This window comes from Ovis aries, chromosome 21 (genome assembly GCF_016772045.2).
Source record: "Ovis aries strain OAR_USU_Benz2616 breed Rambouillet chromosome 21, ARS-UI_Ramb_v3.0, whole genome shotgun sequence".
In the NCBI taxonomy this organism is placed as follows: Eukaryota; Metazoa; Chordata; class Mammalia; order Artiodactyla; family Bovidae; genus Ovis; species Ovis aries.
In genome coordinates this window covers 38,541,130-38,560,212 of record NC_056074.1, presented here as the reverse complement: position 1 = coordinate 38,560,212, position 19,083 = coordinate 38,541,130, and the positions used below count along the sequence as shown (strand labels likewise).

At 39.2% G+C, this 19,083-nt stretch overlaps 1 protein-coding gene across 3 annotated transcripts in view; it reads right to left on the bottom strand.

The window, feature by feature from the left end:
• The window catches only part of RTN3 (reticulon 3), a 63,200-nt gene that overhangs the window by 5,624 nt on the left and 38,493 nt on the right, over positions 1-19,083 (bottom strand). For all 3 annotated transcript variants that reach the window (XM_027960107.3, XM_060404064.1, XM_060404063.1), the window contains one exon: positions 1,575-1,782. In XM_027960107.3, the coding sequence (XP_027815908.1) occupies positions 1,575-1,782 (208 nt within the window). The remainder of the gene's footprint in view (positions 1-1,574; positions 1,783-19,083) is intronic.

The following is a 19,083-nucleotide window of genomic DNA, read 5'->3' as shown; positions in this document are numbered from 1 at the left end:
AAAAACAAAGTATTTTCCCCACAATTTTGACATATCCCGAATTGTCTAAAACTGTATTTTGTTTATACTGAAACCTTAAGATTTTTTTTTTGCCATTTTGGAAAATCACATCTGTAAGGGAGATTATAAATGTACATGCAAGTATCTGATCTCAAGTATTTTTAGTTTCTTTTTTGGTGTAGTTATTTCTAAGAAATTAAAATATTGACTGAAATGCTAGTTGTTTTATTGTCAATGACTTTCTATTTTATCACTCCTTATAATTATGATGTTTTAAAAATTGTTTACCAGTAATATTATCTATGAATTTCATTTCAAAATGATAAAGGAGGCATTATAAAATATTTGTTAAAAAAACACAAAGACCTGCGTTCTGTTCCCAGGATGCATTATAGAACTGAGATGTAACCACCTGCTCATAATCTGTTCATTCACTCAGCACTTAGTGGTGCCCATGAGTACCAGACCCTCCACTAGGTATAGGGATATCAGAAAAATAAACCTGCTTCTGCCTCAAACAGCCTACAGTCTTGCGGGAAAAGTCAGAAGAGTAATAGGCATGTTTTTCTTTCCGGTTTAGTAAGGAAATATGTACTATCAAACACAAAAGTTATAAAAATTAGATGCTGTAATTAATACAACCTAGCAGAACACGTTTTATAAATATGTAACAGCATCATGTGAAAGGAGGAAAAAAAACCTTCTACATTGCAGCTTGTGGCAAAACAGTAAAATTTATCCACTCAATCAATCAACAACTACTGATTTGTTAAAACCAACTTGCAAGTAACTTTTAAAATGCCACATATAGCTTAAATTATTCCTTCTATTTTCACCAGGAGAAAATACAAGGACCAAAGCTGCAGTCAGACACCTATTCTGTCATAGTTCTGAGAGATCACAGAAATACTTCTTTTTCCACGAGCAGGGGTTTTAAAAACCTGCTATTTGAAAATAATAAAATACTGCCATTTGTTGATGTTAAAGTTTTTTTACAGGCCAAGACTTTCAAGAGGAAAGGAGTGAGGAAAACATTTGTTAAATCATAGCACAGTTGGAAAAGCTAGCAACTGGATTCTACAAATGCATGACCTACTGACTTCATCACGACTTGCCCCTGGTATTAAGGCAACTAAAGGAGAGATAGGAAGGAAATCAGTAATAAAACCAAGAATATACACACCGAGTTCTTATACTGCCAAGAATGCATCCTCAACAACATTCCAAGGCTGTTTTTTTCCAAGGCTGTTTTAAGTATTAACTATGTGGGGCTTAAACATGCACCTGGGACCCCATTTAACTGAGTGCTGTCCAGATGCTCTGCTTTCTCTACAGGATGACCCTGCCCAGGAATTCAGACAGTCCTTTTAGGTGACCCTCTAGTTCGTCAAAAAAGTTCCTGGCTCCTAACTTGGTCACTTCATAAAGTAGTCTCAAGTTGATGTTTCATGCCACTGATTAGCTGCATTAGGCCCTATAATTCCTGATTTCTAATCAGGTCTGATTTGGATCTGACCAGCCTCTGCAAACCCTTCCCTAAGTTGTAGAGCATTACTAATGATGCTTCAACTCACTTGAATGGATGGCCTTCTTCTGATTTCTGTACAGCTTGGATGACAGACTTGTAGACCCTGAAGCTGATGGTGACAGACAGAAGGGCCAGGATGAGGTAAGAAACCACACTGATGACACTGAAAGCGGCCAGGGACAGCAGCACGATCAGTGTGGTGCCAAAGACAAAGCCAGTCTTCTTCACATCTCGCCAGAAAATCAAGTCGTGCACTGCCAACAGAAAAGGGAGCGTAAGTTAGACAACCTCTCACGAGTCACAAGGCCGGGACTGTCCGCTCTGTGTTCTGCACACCTGACAAGCCTTACACTAGCGTTCGGTCACAGGTGCACCCTCCTCAAGACAGTAAATAAAAACCAAGGAGAATCCAATTACATCAGGGATCATTCACACTGCCAAAGGTTTTTCTGGTTTCTGGATAGGTTTATAGAAACTTAGTTTTTAGTCACGGCTACTCAAGTTCAATGAAATAAAGTGTCATTTACTTTAAATGTTTCAGTAGAGCAACTGTGGGAAAAGCTTGAAAACTGTTGACTAAATTAAGCAAACCAGGCTTAGTTGAGCCAACAGACTATAAAACCAAAGGTAACTTGACATATGGACCTTAGGAAGCCTCACTATGAACAAAGCTAGTGGAGGTGATGGAATTCCAGCTGAGCTATTTCCAATCCTTTCAAAGATGGATGCTGTTGAAATGCTGCACTCAGTATGCCAACAAATTTGGAAAACTCAGCAATGGACACAGGGCTGGCAAAGGTCAGTTTTCATTCCAATCCCAAAGAATGTTCAAACTACTGCACAAGTGCACTCATCTCACATGCTAGCAAAGTAATGCTCAAAATTCTCCAAGCTAGGCTTCAACAGTATGTGAACCAAGAACTTCCAGATGTTCAAGCTGGATTTAGAAAAGGCAGAGGAACCAGAGATCAAATTGCCAACATCCGTCAGATCACAGAAAAATCAACAGAATTCCAGAAAAACATCTATTTCTGCTTCACTGACTGTGCTAAAGCCTTTAACTGTGTGGATCACCACAAACTGTGGAAAATTCTTAAAGAGATGGGAATACCAGACCCTCTACCTGCCTCCTGAGAAACCAGTATGCAGGTCAAGAATCAACAGTCAGAACCAGACAGGGAACAATGGACTGGTTTCAAATTGAGAAAGGAGTACATCAAGGCTGTATATTGTCACCTTGCTTATTTAACTTATATGCAGAGTACCTCATGCAAAACGCTGGCTGGATGAAGCACAAGCTGGAACAAAGACTGCCATGAGAAATGTCAATAACCTCAGATATGCAGATAACACCACCCTTATGGAAGAAAGTGAACAGGAACTCAACAGCCTCTTGATGAAGGTGAAAGAGGAGAGTGAAAAAGCAGGCTTAAAACTCAACGTTAAAACGTTAAAAGAACTAAGATCATGGCATCTGGTCCCACCACTACATGGCAAATAGATGGGGAAACAATGAAAATAGTGACAGACTTTATTTTCTTGGGCTTCAAAATCACTGCAGATGTTGACTGCAGTCATGAAATGAAAAGACACTTGCTCCTTGGAAGAAAAGCTATGACAAACTTAGATAGTGTATTAAAAAGCAGAGACATTATTTTGCTGACAAAGGTCCATCTAGTCAAAGCTATGGTTTTTCCAGTTGTCATGTATGGATGTGAGAGCTGGACCACTAAGAAGGCTGAATGCCGAAGAATTGATGCTTTGGAACTGTGGTGTTGGAGAAGACTCTTGAGAGTCTCTGGGACTGCAAGGAGTTCAAACCAGTCAGTCCTAAAGGAAATCAATCCTAAATATTCATTGGAAAGACAAGCTGAAGCGAGAAGAAAATGGACTAGGATGGGGCAAGAGCACAGGCTCCCTAGGCACAAAGGTTATATGGCAGTTTTTTGTTTGACTTCTTTAAATCTGAAATATTTGAAAGAAAGAAAAGCTTAGAGGATAAGGCTGAGGCCTAGACAGAAAAAGACCCTGATGCATCAGAGAAGGGAAAGGCATAAAAATGCTAGCCTAAATGCAAATCTACTTCGGTGCAAATTAGAAAAAGCCTCCCTTTTTCATGAAAACTGTGACAATAAATAGTCAAATCTACAATGATAAGCACTGTCAAACCTACAATGGGCTTCTCTGATGAAAATGGACTGGGATGGGGCAAGAGTACAGGCAGAGACTCCCTAGGAGGCTAACACAGGGGTTCCAGTCAGAGATGATGGGCGTTTAGATTAGGTCAGGATGGAGCGGAGTGGAAACACAGACTATATTTTGGAGGCAGGACAGTCAGAACTTGATGATGAACTGATGTGGGAGGTGACAGAGGGAAATAAATATGGATGAGACCTAGTTTTGGGGCCTGAGTAAATAGATCGATGTGGTGTCATTTACTGAGATGAGAAAAAGCAGAGTAGAGAGCATGTTAGTTCTGGATGGATGTCTAGAGATATACACAGAGAAGGTGGTCAGATCTACCAGTATGGAGCACACAGGACAAGTCTGAGCTGGAGATGCACATAGGGAAACCACCAGCACACAAATAATATTAAAAGTCGTGAAAATGGATAAGGTTACCTAGTTTACAGGGAAGAAGGCCCAGGCTTAATTCTGAGGTGCTCCAATATTTAGTAGCTGAGTAAAAGTAGAGGAGCTGGAGAAAGGATACAGAGGAAATAACCAAGGAAGTGGGGATAACTAGGAGTATGGAGTCACAGAAGCTGACAAAGGAGTGCTTCGTGGAGAAGGGTGTGGAAACTGGCTAATTGTGCTGAGGCTGAAAAAGAGAAAAAGTCACCTTGGACTTAGCAATATGGAGATCGTTGGTGTCTGATCAGAGCAGTTCAGTGAATAGCTGGAGGGGGTTGAAGAGGAATTACTGGTGAGACAGGGAGGCAGTGTGAGAGGAAACGCTTAAGAAGTGTGGGTATGAAAGGGAGTATAACATCTGGAGCCAAGGGTCTTCAAAGATGCAAACACTAAAGCATGCTTATATGCTCTGATCCCTGGGTCGGGAAAATCCCCTGCAGAAGGGAATGGCAACCCACTCGAGCACACCAAAAGAAAAAGAACAAAAGGATAAACTGGACTATATCAAAATTAAAAACCTTTGTGTTATAAACAGTACCAAGAAAATGACAAGAAAACTCATAGAATAAGAGAACATATTTTCAAATTATTTATCTAATAGGGTTAATTGAATTATAACTCAATAATAAAAAGAACAGCTTAAATGAAAACAAGTTAAAAAAATGAGAAAGGATCGAAACAGACATTTCTCCAAAGATATACAAATGGCCAATAAGTATATAAAAGAGGCTTAACGTCATTAGTGAAATGTAAATCAAAACCACAATGAGCCCACTAAATTGGCTATAATAAAAAATATAACAAATATCGGCAAGGATGCGGAGAAACCTCATGCATTCCCAGTGGGAATGAAAAATGTTGCAACTGCTTTGGAAAACAATTTGACAGTTCCTCAGAAAGTTAAACACAGAATTATTGTATGATCCAGGAATTCTACTCTTAAGCAAATATGCAAGAGAAGTAAAAACATACAACACAAAAATGTATGTACACCAGTGTTCACAGAAGCATTATTCATAACATGGAAAATGTAGAAACAATCTAAGCATCCGTCAGCTGGTGAATGGACAAATAAAACGAGCATACCCATACAATGCAATTATTATTTGGCCACAAAAAGGAATGACGTTCCAATACTACATGTTATAACACAGATAAAATGTGAAAACATTATGCCAGCTGTAACACATCAATTATAAAACCCCACATATTGTATGATCATGTTTTATATAAAACATCTGCAACTCTATAGAGAGAGGAAGTAAATGAGTGGTGGTTTAGGGCTGTGGTGATGAAGTTATGACCAACCTAGACAGCATATTAAAAAGCAGAGACATTACTTTGCCAACAAAGGTCCATCTAGTCAAAACTATAGTTTTTCCAGTAGTCATGTATAGACGTGAGAGTTGGACTATAAAGAAAGCTGAGTGCCAAGGAACTGATGCTTTTGAACTGTGGTATTGGAGAAGACTCTTGAGAGTCCCTTGGACTGCAAGGAGATCCAACCAGTCCATCCTAAAGGAAATCAGTCCTGAATATTCATTAGAAGGACAGATGCTGAAGCTGAAACTCCAGTACTTTGGCCACATGATGTGAAGAGCTGACTCATTTGAAAAGACCCTGATGCTGGGAAAGATGAAGGCGGGAGGAGAAGGGGACAACAGAGGATGCAATGGTTAGATGGCATCACTGACTCAATGGACATGAGTTTGCGTAAACTCTGGGAGTTGGTAATGGACAGGGAGGCCTGGCGTGCTGCAGTCCATGGGGTCGCAAAGAGTCGGACACGACTGAGCAACTGAACTGAACTGGTGCTGATTAGAAATGGGAAATGACTGCTAATGGGTATGGGGTTTCTTTTCAGTGGGGGAACGAAAATATTCTAAAATTGGATAGTGGTGATGAAAAAAAATCATTTAGTTGTAAACCTTAATGGATGAATTGTATAGTATATGAGTTATATCTCAAAAAAGTATTAAAAAAAAAAGAAATGAGACAAACTTGCAATTATAGTCAGGGATTTCAACATTCCTCTCTGAATAATGGCAAAATAAGTAGACAAAAAATCAATAGGGATATAAGACTTAAACACTATCAACTAATTTAACATTCAAAAGAACACTCTACACTTTAAAAAGCAGAACATACATTCTTTCCAAGTACATGTAGAACATTTACCAAGATAAACTTAACTCTGGGTCTTGAAAAGGATTCAAGACACTTTCATGTTTTCTGACTATAAGGTAATTACATCAGAAACAATAACAGAAAGATACTGAGAAAACCAATGATAAACTTTGTATAAACTAAACAATATGCTTCTTTTTTTTTTTTTTAAACAATATGCTTCTAAACAGCTCACAGACCAAAGGAAAAAATCAACAGGGAAATTCCAAAGTATTTTGAACTGAATGAAAATAAAAATCTGTGGTGTCCAGCTAAGTGCCTATATTATAAGAGAAGAAAGATGAGAAATTAGTGATTTCATTTTCAACCTTAAAAAGCTAGAGGAAGAAGTGATTGAACACTAACTAAACAGAAGAAAGGAAAGAATAAAAACCAGAGCAAATGTCAATGAACAGATAACAGAAAAACAACAGAAACATCAATGAAACCAAAGTTGGTTCTTTGAGAATACCAATAAAATAGATAAAACTCTAGCTAGACTGATCAAGAAAAAGTGAAAGAATATACAAATTGCCAATATCAGGAATCAGAGAGGTGACATTGCTACAGATTCTAAAGACATTGAAAAGATAAGGAGATATTAGGATCAATGTTATGCCTATAAACTAGACAATTTAGATGAAGTGGACAAATTCTCCAATGACTAGACCATCAAAGCTCACTCAAGAAATAGATAGGGCTTCCCTGGTGGCTCAGTGGTAAAGAATCCTCCTGCCAGTGCAGGAGACATGGGTTCGATTCCTGATTTGGGAAGATCCCAAATGCCACGGATCAACTAAGGCCACGTGCCACAACTGCTGAGCCTGTCCTCTAGAGCCCGTGAGCTGCAGCTGCTGAGTCCATGCTGCAGTCACTACGGCCCGCATGCCCTAGAGCCCATGCTACCCAACGAGTGAAACCCCTGCAATGAGAAGCCCTCACACTGCAGCTAGAGGGTAGTCCCTGCTGACCGCAACTAGAGAAATGCCCACGCAGCAACAGAGACCCAGCATAGCCAAATATAAATACCATTTTAAAAAAGAGTATGTCATGACCAAGTTTTTTTTTTTTGCAAAAATGCGAGACTTGGTATTCATAAATTAGTCAATATAATTTACCACATCAGCAAACTAAAGAACCATGTGGTCATCTTAAGAGATATGGAAAAACAAAATCCAATGTCTTCTGATAAAACATCTCAGCAAATAAGGTTATAGAAGGGAATTTCCTTTAGTTAATAAAAGTAATTTGCAAGAAACCTAGCGCTAACATTGTATTTAATGAAAGAAGGCAAGGATATTCTCTCTTACTACTTCTACTGGCTTTAGCCAGCATGGTAAATCAAGAAAAAGAAATTAAAAACCATCAAACTAGAAAGGATGAAGTAAAACTGTCATTATTCACAGATGGCATGTGGCCTAGGTAGAAAATCTGATGGAATCTACAAAAAAGCTAATAAATTTTAGCAACGTTGCAGGATACAAAATTAATTATATTTCCATGTATTAGTATTAACTGATAAGAAACTGACCTAAAAACACCATTTAAAATAGCATGAAAATATGAAATACTTAGGCATAAATCTGACAAGAGATGTATAAGACCTGTGCTCTGAAATCTATAAAATGCTGCTGAGAGAAACTAATGGCGACCTAAATGAATGGAAAGCTACACTGTTTTCAAATAGATGGGGAAAATGTCACTTTCATTTTCTTGGGCTCCACAATCAATGCAGATGGTGACCACAGCCACGAAATTAAAAGACGCTTGCTCCTTGGAGGAAAAGCTATGACCGACCTAGACTATGTATTAAAAAGCAGGGACATCACTTTGAGACAAAGGTCCATATAGTCAAAGCTATGGTTTTTCCAGTAGTCATGTATGGGTATGAGTGAAGTGAAGTCACTCAGTTGTGTCCGACTCTCTGTGACTCCATGGACTGTATCCTACCAGGCTCCTCTGTCCATGGGATTTTCCAGGCAATAGTACTGGAGTGGATCGCCATTTCCTTCCCCAGGGGATCTTCCAGACCCAGGGATCGAACCCGGGTCTCCCACATTGTAGACAGACCCTTTACTGTCTGAGCCACCAGTTGGTCCATAAATAAGGCTGATCGCTGAAGAACTGACACTTTTGAACTGTGGTGCTGAAGAAGACTCTCAAGAGTCCCTTGGACAGCAAGGAGATCAAACCAGTCAATCCTAAAGGAGATCAACCTTGAATATTCACTGAAAGGACTGATGCTGAAGTTCCATTACTCTAGCCACCTGATGCAGAGCCGATTCACTGGAAAAGACCCTGATGCTGGGAAAAACTGAGGGTAAGAGAAGGGCGTAACAGAGGATGAGATGGTTGGATGGCATCACTGACTCAATGGACATGAGTTTGAGTAAACTCAGAGAGACAGTGATGGACAGAGAAGCCTGGAGTGCTGCAGTTCATGGGGTCACAAAGAGTCGGACATGACTTAGCAACTGAACAACAACAACAACAACAACGTTTTCATGGCTTAGAAGACTAAAAATTGCTAAATTGTTAATTTATCTATAATTGTAAGTAATTCTAGTCTGAATTTCAGTAGGTTTTTTAAAAACAGAAATAGACAAACTGATTTTAAAATTCCTATGAAAATGTGAAGGACCTAAAAGAGCCAAAACAACTTTGAAGAAGAATAAAGTCAGAGGACTAATCCTGTCTGATTTCAAGGGTTGTATAAAGTTACTACGATCAAGACAGTATGCTGCTGCTGCTAAGTCACTTCAGTCGTGTGCGACCCCATAGACAGCAGCCCACCAGGCTCCCCTGTCTCGGCAAGAATACCGGAGTGGGTTGCCATTTCCTTCTCCAATGCATGAAAGTGAAAAGCGAAAGTGAAGTCGCTCAGTCATGTCTGACTCTTCGAGACCCCATGGACCGCAGCCTACCAGGCTCCTTTGTCCATGGGCTTTCCAGGCAAGAGTACTGGAGTGGGGTGCTATCGCCTTCTCCGTCAAGACAGTATAGTACTGGCTTAAAGACAGAGCAGAGCAATAGACGGTCTACAAAGTTCAGAAATAGGTTAAATGGACAAACTATTTTTTGACAAAACTGCTAAGACAGTTCCCTGTCTCAGCTAAGACAGGTTTCCCTGGTGGCTCAGACTGTAAAGAATCCGCCCTCAATGCAGAAGACCTGGGTTCAATCCCTGGGTTGGGAAGACCCCTTGGAGGAGGGCATGGCAATCTACTCCAGTATTCCTGCCTAGAGAATCCCCCGACTGAGGAGCCTGGTGGGCTACAGTCTATGGGGTCACAGAGTCAGACACGACTAAGCGACTAAGCAGAAGACTTCACGGTAGAACTGAGTCTTTAACAAATGGTGTCAGAACAACAGAATATACATATGCAAAAATCTCCAAATCTCTTTTTCTCAATACCTAGCATGATATGTAAAAATTAAGAGGATCACAGACTTAAATGTAATACTTAGTACTATATAACTACTAGAAGAAATCAAACAAAAATCTCTGTGCTGGAGATGTTCACAGTAATAGCTTCATGGGTGTAGACACGTATCAAAACTCACCAAGTTACGTATTTTAAATACGTGCAACTTATTGCAGAGCAATTAAGCCGCAATAACACATTTTTTTAAAAAGTTAAACGACCATGCTGTTGCTGCTGCTGCTAAGTCACTTCAGTCGTGTCCGACTCTGTGCGACCCCACAGAGGCTCCCCCGTCCCTGGGATTCTCCAGGCAAGAACACTGGAGTGGGTTGCCATTTCCTTCTCCAATGCATGAAAGTGAAAATGACCATGAGCTAATATATATTATTTTTGGTCTTCAAGTGGTTATTCTAACAAAAACTCAGCAATGATTCATGAGACAGAGTCAGAGGAAAAGGAAGAATAATGAACAGAAAAGCCTTTTTAATTTGAAGTCTTTTACTATGAATTCAGACTTCATAATATTCCAAGCTTACCTCTGTATTGTCTGTAAGTAAAAATGTCTGATAAATAACAGAACAGTTTCCCAACCCCTTAAACTACTCAGAAGTATGATTTATAAACAACAAATGTATACATTCTTACGAAGATTAAATTTTATTTAAAAATTACCAACAAAGGAAGCTTTAGCAATCAGGTTACTGTGTCATTCAGAGAGAAGCAACCTATGGTCTTGGACGCTAAAGGCAACATCAGAGCTGATTATGAAAGGCATTAGTTAGATCCAGCTTCAGGTACGACAGTGAATTAAGCAACGCTTATTTTAGGTATTATTCTGCTTCCTCTTTGGAGCCCCTTCATGCCTCCTGGCTTCCACTTGGCTCCAGATCCCTACCTGGTGACACTTTATCCTCAGCTTTAGAGTCAGTACAGCCAAGAACAAACTCTGCTCCAGACTGCCTGGGTTTTCATCGTCTTGTATTTACTAGCTGTGTGATGCTGAGCAAGACACAATCTCTCTGTGCCTTGGGTTTCTCATCTGCAAAATGGAACAGTACAGTACCTGGTTTACAGTGATGTTGCCTCCATTAAATGGGTTAATGAGTAGAAGTGCTCAGAACACTACTGATTAGGTAGTAATACAATGTTTGCTATTATTATTATTCATTTGACTGCCAATGCCTATCATTAAAATGGAAAATGAAGAATTAAAGTTAAAATCTGCTACAAAGAAATAGATTTTTCTTCTCTTTGTTGCTAAATTTCCTATGAAAAAGGAGTTGCACTGTCAGCACTGATTAAAAAAGAGAATGGTGTGTGAAAAGTCAGAAGAAAGCAGAGGGCAGGACGTAAACAAAATATGACAAGGGGGCCTACAGGGTAGACTGAACTGGCATAGATGAGAGATGCCGGCATAGAGGTGGAAACCTAAAGCCATGAGAAAAGAAGATGTCACCTAGAGGTGTCTTAGAACACCTCAAAACCCACTCATTCTGCCCTCCAAGCAGTAACCCCAAACAGTTATAGAAACAGGGCTCACTTTTCCTTCTCCCTCATCCCCTACACTCAAACACCATGGCCTGACAAAGCCTACCTCCTGGAATCTGTTCACGGGAAAATAGGATCCTAACTGAGCGTCAATGGCTACCAAGCTGCTACTCTAGTACACTGTCTTACTGAGACAGAATTAAGCCTTGGCTCATCTTTTCCATTGATAATGAACACAGCTGGGAGGCTCCCTTAGAAGTGAGGCATCCAATTCTAATTGCCCAGTAGGAGCCCTGAAGAAGGAAATGGCAAACCACTCCGGTATTCTTGCCTGGAGAATTCCATGGACAGAGGAGCCTGGCGGGCTACAGTCCATGGAGTCATGAAGAGTTGGACACAGCTGGGCAGCTAACACTTACACTTACTTAGCCTCTGCCAATGTTCAAAGCATCACTAAGAACAAAGCTAGTGGAGGTGATGGAATTTCCGTCGAGCTATTTCAAATCCTAAAAGATGACGCTGTGAAAGTGCTGCACTCAAATATGCCAGCAAATTTGGAAAACTCAGCAGTGGCCACACGACTGGAAAAGGTCAGTTTTCATTCCAATCCCAAAGAAAGGCAGTGCCAAATAATGCTCAAACTACCACACAATAGCACTCGTCTCACATGTTAGCAAAGTAATGCTCAAAATTCTCCAAACCAGGCTTCGACAGTACCTGAACCATGAACTTCCAAACGTTCAAGCTGGTTTTAGAAAAGGCAGAGGAACCAGAAATCAAATTGCCAACATCTGTTGGATCATCAAAAAAGCAAGAGAGTTCCAGAAAAACATCTACTTCTGCTTTATTGACTACACCAAAGCCTTTGACTATGTGGATCACCACAAACTGTGGAAAATTCTTAAAGAGATGGGAATACCAGACCCTCTACCTGCCTCCTGAGAAACCTGTATGCAGGTCAAGAAGCAACAGTTAGAACTGGACATGGAACAACAGACTGGTTCCAGATAGGAAAAGGAGTACGTCAAGGCTGTATATTGTCACCCTGCTTATTTAAGTTATATGCAGAGTACATCATGAGAAACGCCGGGCTGGAAGAAGCACAAGGTGGAATCAAGATTGCCGGGAGAAATTTCAATAGCCTCAGATATGCAGATGACACCACCCTTATGGTAGAAAACGAAGAAGAACTAAAGAGCCTCCTGATACAAGTGAAAGAGGACAGTGAAAAAGCTGGCTTAAAACTCACCATTCAGAAAACTAAGATCATGGCATCTGGTCCCGTCACTTCATGGCAAATAGATGGGGAAACAGTGGAAACAGTGAGAGACTTTTTATTTTGGGGCTCCAAAATCACTACAGATTGTGACTGCAGCCATGAAATTGAAAGATGCTTGCTCCTTGAAAGAAAAGCTATGACCAACCTAGACAGTGTATTAAAAAACAGAGACATTACTTTGCTGACAAAGGTCCACCTAGTCAAAGCTATGGTTTTTCCAGTAGTCATGTATGGATGTGAGAGTTGGACTATAAAGTAAGCTGAGCGCCAAAGAATTGATGCTTTTGAACTGTGGTGTTGGAGAAGGCTTTTGAGAGTCCCTTGGACTGCAAGGAGATCCAACCAGTTCATCCTAAAGGAAATCAGTCATGAATATTCATTGGAAGGATGGATGCTGAAGCTGAAGCTCCAATACTCTGGCCACCTGACGCGAAGAGCTGACTCCTTCCTTGGAAAAGACCCTGATGCTGGGGAAGATTGAAGGCAGGAGGAGAAGGGGATGACAGAGGGTGAGATGGTTGCATGGCATCACTGACTCAGTGGACATGAGTCTGAGTAAGCTCCAGGAGTTGGTGATAGACAGGGAAGCCTGGAGTGCTGCAGTCCATGGGGTCGCAGAGTTGGACACAACTGAGCGACTGAACTGAAGTGAGCCTCTTCCAAAGTCCTGAGCTAGTACAGTGGGTGCTGGGAAAAAATGAAAAAAAGTCCCCAAACTACAAAGTTAGTGTTTTCCTAACTTTTCAGTTATAACTGTATTATATTATCACATAACTTAAAATTTATTTTTATTTGAGAGACCCTTACTTTTTTCTAGTTATGTTTCAATCTGTTTAAAGTCTTGTGTTATACTAAGTATTTCTTAGAATCCATTTCCAGCTTCTTTGTATAAGTTTATGTAAATGAAGTCAAAAATTTCTGTTATCTTATTTTGCTAATGGCAGATTAAGCATATGACAGTGAATGTCTATATTAACCAAGAGCGTTTATGTTGCTGGCAGAATTATGAGTGGTTCATTGCTTTAATTTTCCAAATCTTCAGCATATTTTTTACTTTAAAAACTTTAAAGGATGTCTACCTTTTGCCATGGAGAAGGAAATGGCAACCCACTCCAGTAATCTTGCCTGGAGAATTTGTCCATGGGGTTGCAAAGAGTCAGGCATGACTGAGCAACTCTAACCTTTGCCTGTATTATTTAAGGGTGCAGTAACCTTCTTACACCAAAAGAGGGCGCTAACATATCCAATGGTCATCTCAAGACTGAGGGAAAGAAATTGGCTCTTGCCAATTCCAATGAGTACAGCCTTGTTGACTCCTTGCCTATTGACTTTTATTACTAAACCGGGAAAACATCCTGGTTTGATGCCAATGTCAACCATTCCCAAAGCCATTCTCAAACTTTACTCTCCCAAGTGTACTCCTCAAAGGAAGAAAAGAAAGGCTGCTCAAACGCTTATTCTGAAAAGGAATAAATGTGCAAAGAAATTTTAAGGTTTAGTAGCCCATAAGCTTTAACTTCATTTTCAAAAATAACTCTCTAAGTAAGGATCCATACAACATGTTCCACCTTCTAAGCACTAATTTTCCAAAATTTGTTAATACAAATCTCTAAGATTTAAAAGTGACTGCAATAACTACAAGAAAAAAAATTCATGACCACAATACGAAAACTTCTTTAACAAATGTGGAAATTGAAGAGTTAAGTTTTTTATATGAATAATTATTTCTGTAAAGAAAAGTATACAGACATTTCCAGACTGATTATTTTCTTTGGTTACTTTTGTTATTAATAATTCATTATAAGTGAAGCCATTTTTTGAGTTATAAGACATTGGATAATGCATTTATAAACTTAAGAGCCAAATTCTATGGCTGCTGAAATGGGTTAATAGTCTGCTCTACTACAGATTGATCCTTAACAAAGACACTCCCTCAAGATGGCACAGAAAGGTCACTGACAGAACACAAAACTCTGTCAATGACAAACATACATACTTTCGATCATGCATACATTTGGCAGCAGGCCAAGGAAATTTGTAGGAACCCCTTTCAAGCCAGTATTCCTCTCAAAAGACTGTCTGGAAAGTTTTTCATTTATTTAAATAATCTAACATCCCCTTCCCCCAAGCCTTCAATTTTAGATTTTAAAAGCACACAAGACAAAACGGTACTGACTACCCTTCCCCAACAAAACCAACGGATCTGAACATGTGAACTTTTGAACTAAGTCATCTAAAGAATTCAATTAAAGATAATAATTGTAGTGTTAAATCATGATGGAAAGGATAGACACAAAACCCTGGCTTTAGTTTCTTAGCTTTTTTCTTTCCTTCTAGGTCCAGCTGGTTATTTCCACATGCTTGACAACCACTTAATTCTCCAACTAAGAAAGTTTAGACTTAAGTCTGCAGAAGTTATCAGATCAAATCTAAAATTAAAACAAAACACTAGTTAACGTGAAAGCCCAATCAAACTTGAAAAGCGAGTTTATGCCCTTCGTATTTCTTTGTAATTCAATCTTCCATGCTAGTCATGTCATGGTAATGGGACATTTCCCCTATGGTTACAATACACTTGGATTTGTATGCTTCTCTGACAGTCTGTTAAGTAATGCAGGTAAGTGACAGAGTTTCAGACTAATGTAATAAGTAATAAAACTATTTTCTTCTTTAAAAAAAGCTGACACTCCCTAAAATCTTTACCAGTAATAAGCAAAAGAAGTTTTAAACATAAAAGTACTAGGTATTATATTAATAATACACATACCCTTGACCTTTGAGATACTCTCTCCATTTTTCTTAGCTCTACTGAATGTTTCCCTCATGGGAAAACGGGCTGCGACGGCTTCCCTCCACTCTGCTTTATTTTGCACCTCCTCTCCCCCTGCCAGCATTTAATTTCCTCCCAACATACAGAAAAGCTGAAAACAGTTTAGAGTGAACACCCATATAATCACTAACTAGATTTTTACTAGCAAGGTCTTATTTTAACTTTTTTTTAACATGGTTAAGTATATGTAAGAAAATTTACCATCTCAACCATTTTTAAGTATGCAGTTCAGTGACATTAAGTACAGCCACTGTTGTGTAACTATCACCACGATCATTAATGCTTTGCTACGCTTACTTATGTATTTGTTCCTCTTATCTGTCTAGTAGTCCATTTTAATTTTTTAACGTGTTCCAAAGTAAATGGCAAATATCAGGAAATCATCTTCAGTGTGCATATCATTAACAGAGTTCAATATTTATTGTTTTTCTTTTGATACAAGATTTACATACAATTAAACAGACAATACATTCACTGAGTTTGGACTCACGCACTCACCCACGTAACTCTATCAAACTACAGAACATTATCATTGCCCCAAGAAGTTTACTCATGTGCCTTCTCAGCCGACGCTCCGAGAGGTAGCCACAGCACTGATCTGATTCATTTCCGTACACACAACAGTCTGCTGTTCTACAATTTCATATAAACGGAATTGGGCAGTATGAACCACCGCTGTACTGCTTCTTTCACTTTTCATAGTTTCTGAGATTCATCCATAAGCGTTGCAAGTATCAAAAGCTAAGTAGCTACACCATAGGTTATCTATTCCTTTACTGATGAATGGCTGTGTTTTCATTTCTCTACAGCGGAGCTGCTAGGTCACGGGGCAGGTGCGTGTTTAGTTCTTTAACAAACTGGGCAACATTTCTCCAAACTATCTGTACTATTTTGCATTCTTGCCAATAGTTGGAGAGTTAGTTGTCAGTCTTTAATTTTAATCATTCACGTGGATGTGTAAATGATCTTAATTATATGAAGACTTGTGAGGGTGAACATTTTCACTGATTATAGGGTTATTTGTTTACCTTTTGTGAAGTGTCAGAATCTTTTCTGCCCACTTTATTTTCTTTATTTGCCCTTTTAATTTTGAAATGTAGTTTTAGGTATTATTCTGGATACTATTCCTTCATCAGATACATATTTTGTAAACACTTTATCCTAGTCAATAGCTGGCTTATTAGTGGTGTCTTTTAATGAGCAAGCTTTACTTCTGATGAAGTCTAAATAACTCATTGATCCTTTATGATGAGTGCATTAACGTAACAAACCTTTGGCTACCTTCAAGTCATGAAGATATTCTATGCTTTCTTCTAAAAGTTTCACGATTTTAGTTTTTATGTTCATGCCTCTGATCCATTTTCACTTCATTTTTGCACATCATATGCAGTAGGGGTTGTGGCAGGCAGAATGCTAAGATGGCCCCCAAATGTGAGCAGAACCTGTAAATATGATGGGACAGTCACTCTCGTGTCCAAGTTTCAGTTACGTCAGACCCTGTAGCAGCCTGGAGAGAAATCCTCCTGACAGCCTTGAAAAATTAAGCTAGCACGTTGAGTGTCCGAAGACCGGGGAGCTGAGCCGAGACTGCTGCCCCAACAGCCAATAAACTAGGAAAATGAAATCCTGAATAGAGGATCCGGCCTAACCTGTGCCTGAACTCCTGACCCTTGAAAACTGTGAAAGTACAGTGTTGGTCATTCAGTCGTGTCTGATTCTTTGCAACCCCATGGACTGTGGCCCACCAGGCCCCCTGTCCATGGAACTTTTCAGGCAAGTGGAGTGGGTCGCCTATCCCTTTTCTGGGGGATCGAACCCAGGCTTCCCCCATTGTGGCAGATTCTTTACTGTCTAAGTGACCAGGGAAGCCCTTGAGATGATAAACTTGTGTTAAGTTACCAAGTTTTTGGTAATGTGTTATTTCTGGATTCTTTGTTTCTTTCATTTATTTGTTGACTTTTCTGCAAGTTCCACAGTCTTTATTAGTGGAGTTTTATAATGTCTTGGAGGAAGTATTTCAAGTGCTCAATTTTGCCCTTTTTCAAGATAGCTTTGGGTGTTAGGTCTATTTCCAAAGAAATTTTAGAATAAGCTTGTCAATTTCTATTGAAAAATTCTTCTAGGACTTTGAATTGTACTCAACCCATAGGTGAATTTGGGTAGGACTGACTTCTTTACAATACCAAGATTTCCAATCCATGAATACAGCATGGTTCTCAGACAGTTCTTTGGCTTCTTTCTGCAGTTTTGTAATTTTCAGTATAGAGGTCCTACATATTTTTTTTAGTTACGTTTATTCCTATTTTGTGCTTTCATGTTATTGTAAATGGAACTTTAAAAGCATTTTTTGTTTTCTCATTATTTGTTGCTAGCATATAACAAATAAAACTGAATTTTGTGTATTAACCTAATATCCTGTAACTGCTGAATAATTCGTTAGTCTTAGCAGTTGCTTTGAAGATCCCTTAGGATTCTTCTATGTACACAATTATATAATCTGCAAATTAAGACAGCTTTACTTTTTTTCCCAATAGTCATTCCTTTTATTTCTATTTCTTGTCTTAATGCAAAGGGGAGGATCTCCAGTATGATAGTAAACACAAATGGTGAGGGTGACATCTTTACCTGTACCCAATGTCAGGAGAAGTGTTCAATATTTTGGCATTAATTATAATGTCAGTTGTAGTTTTTATTTTTTTTAAAACAATACATCACATATATTTACCAGACCAGAAGCGCTGATCCCGGTGAGCCTCTCGGCCCCCATCCAGGGGGACAGAGAGCCTTGCGGCCGACCACAGAGAGAGAGGAGAGAGCCTGCCCCCCCGCTCCCTGCCCACCTGTCCCCCCAGCAAGACCGACAGAGAGTGCTTTGCATAGATACAGAGTCAGAGGATCAGTTGTAGTTTTTAACAGATACCATTTATTAGACTGAGATTACCTTCTATTCCCGGTTTGCTGAAAGCTTTTATCAGAAAAGGATGCTGAGATTTTTCAAATCTTTTCGGAATCGATTCACATACTCACCTAGATTTTCTATGTTAATGTGGCAAATTATGTTGATTGGCTTCTGATCTTAAAACAAGCTCCTATTCCAAGAACAAACCCCACTTAGCCCTGATACATTATTTTGATATAGCGCCGGATTTGATTTGCTGTTAATGTTTTGTGAAGGACTTCTCATTTTATTATGTTCCTGAGTGACATTAGTTTATAATTTTCTTCGTAGTGTCTTTCTCTAGTTTGTGTATCACTATAAATATACTAGTCTGAGTTGGAAAGTTGGCCTCCTTTTTCCTTAAATGCTTGAAACATATCCCACCCTGCCTCACCCCACCCAGTGAAACTGCTGGGCCTGGACTTTAATATTCAATTGTGTTAGCTTTGGTAAACTGTATTTTTCAAAGAACTTGTTTAATTTAAGCTGGCATAAAGTTCATAATATTCTACTGACCTTTTAATATCCATTGGATCTGAAATGATAACTACCTTTTCATGTTTAATATTGGTAACCTGTGTTTTTTTTCCTGAATCAGTTAAGAAATCAATTTTGTTAATATTTTCAGGAACCAAATTTCAGCTTTGTTAATGTTATCGCATTAATTTTTGCTCTTATCTTTATGATTCCCTCCCTTCTGCTTCCTTTGGATTTACTGTGCTCTTCTTCTAGCTTAAGTTGAAACCTTCAGTTCAGTTCAGTCGATCAGTCGTTTCCGACTCTTTGCGACCTGGT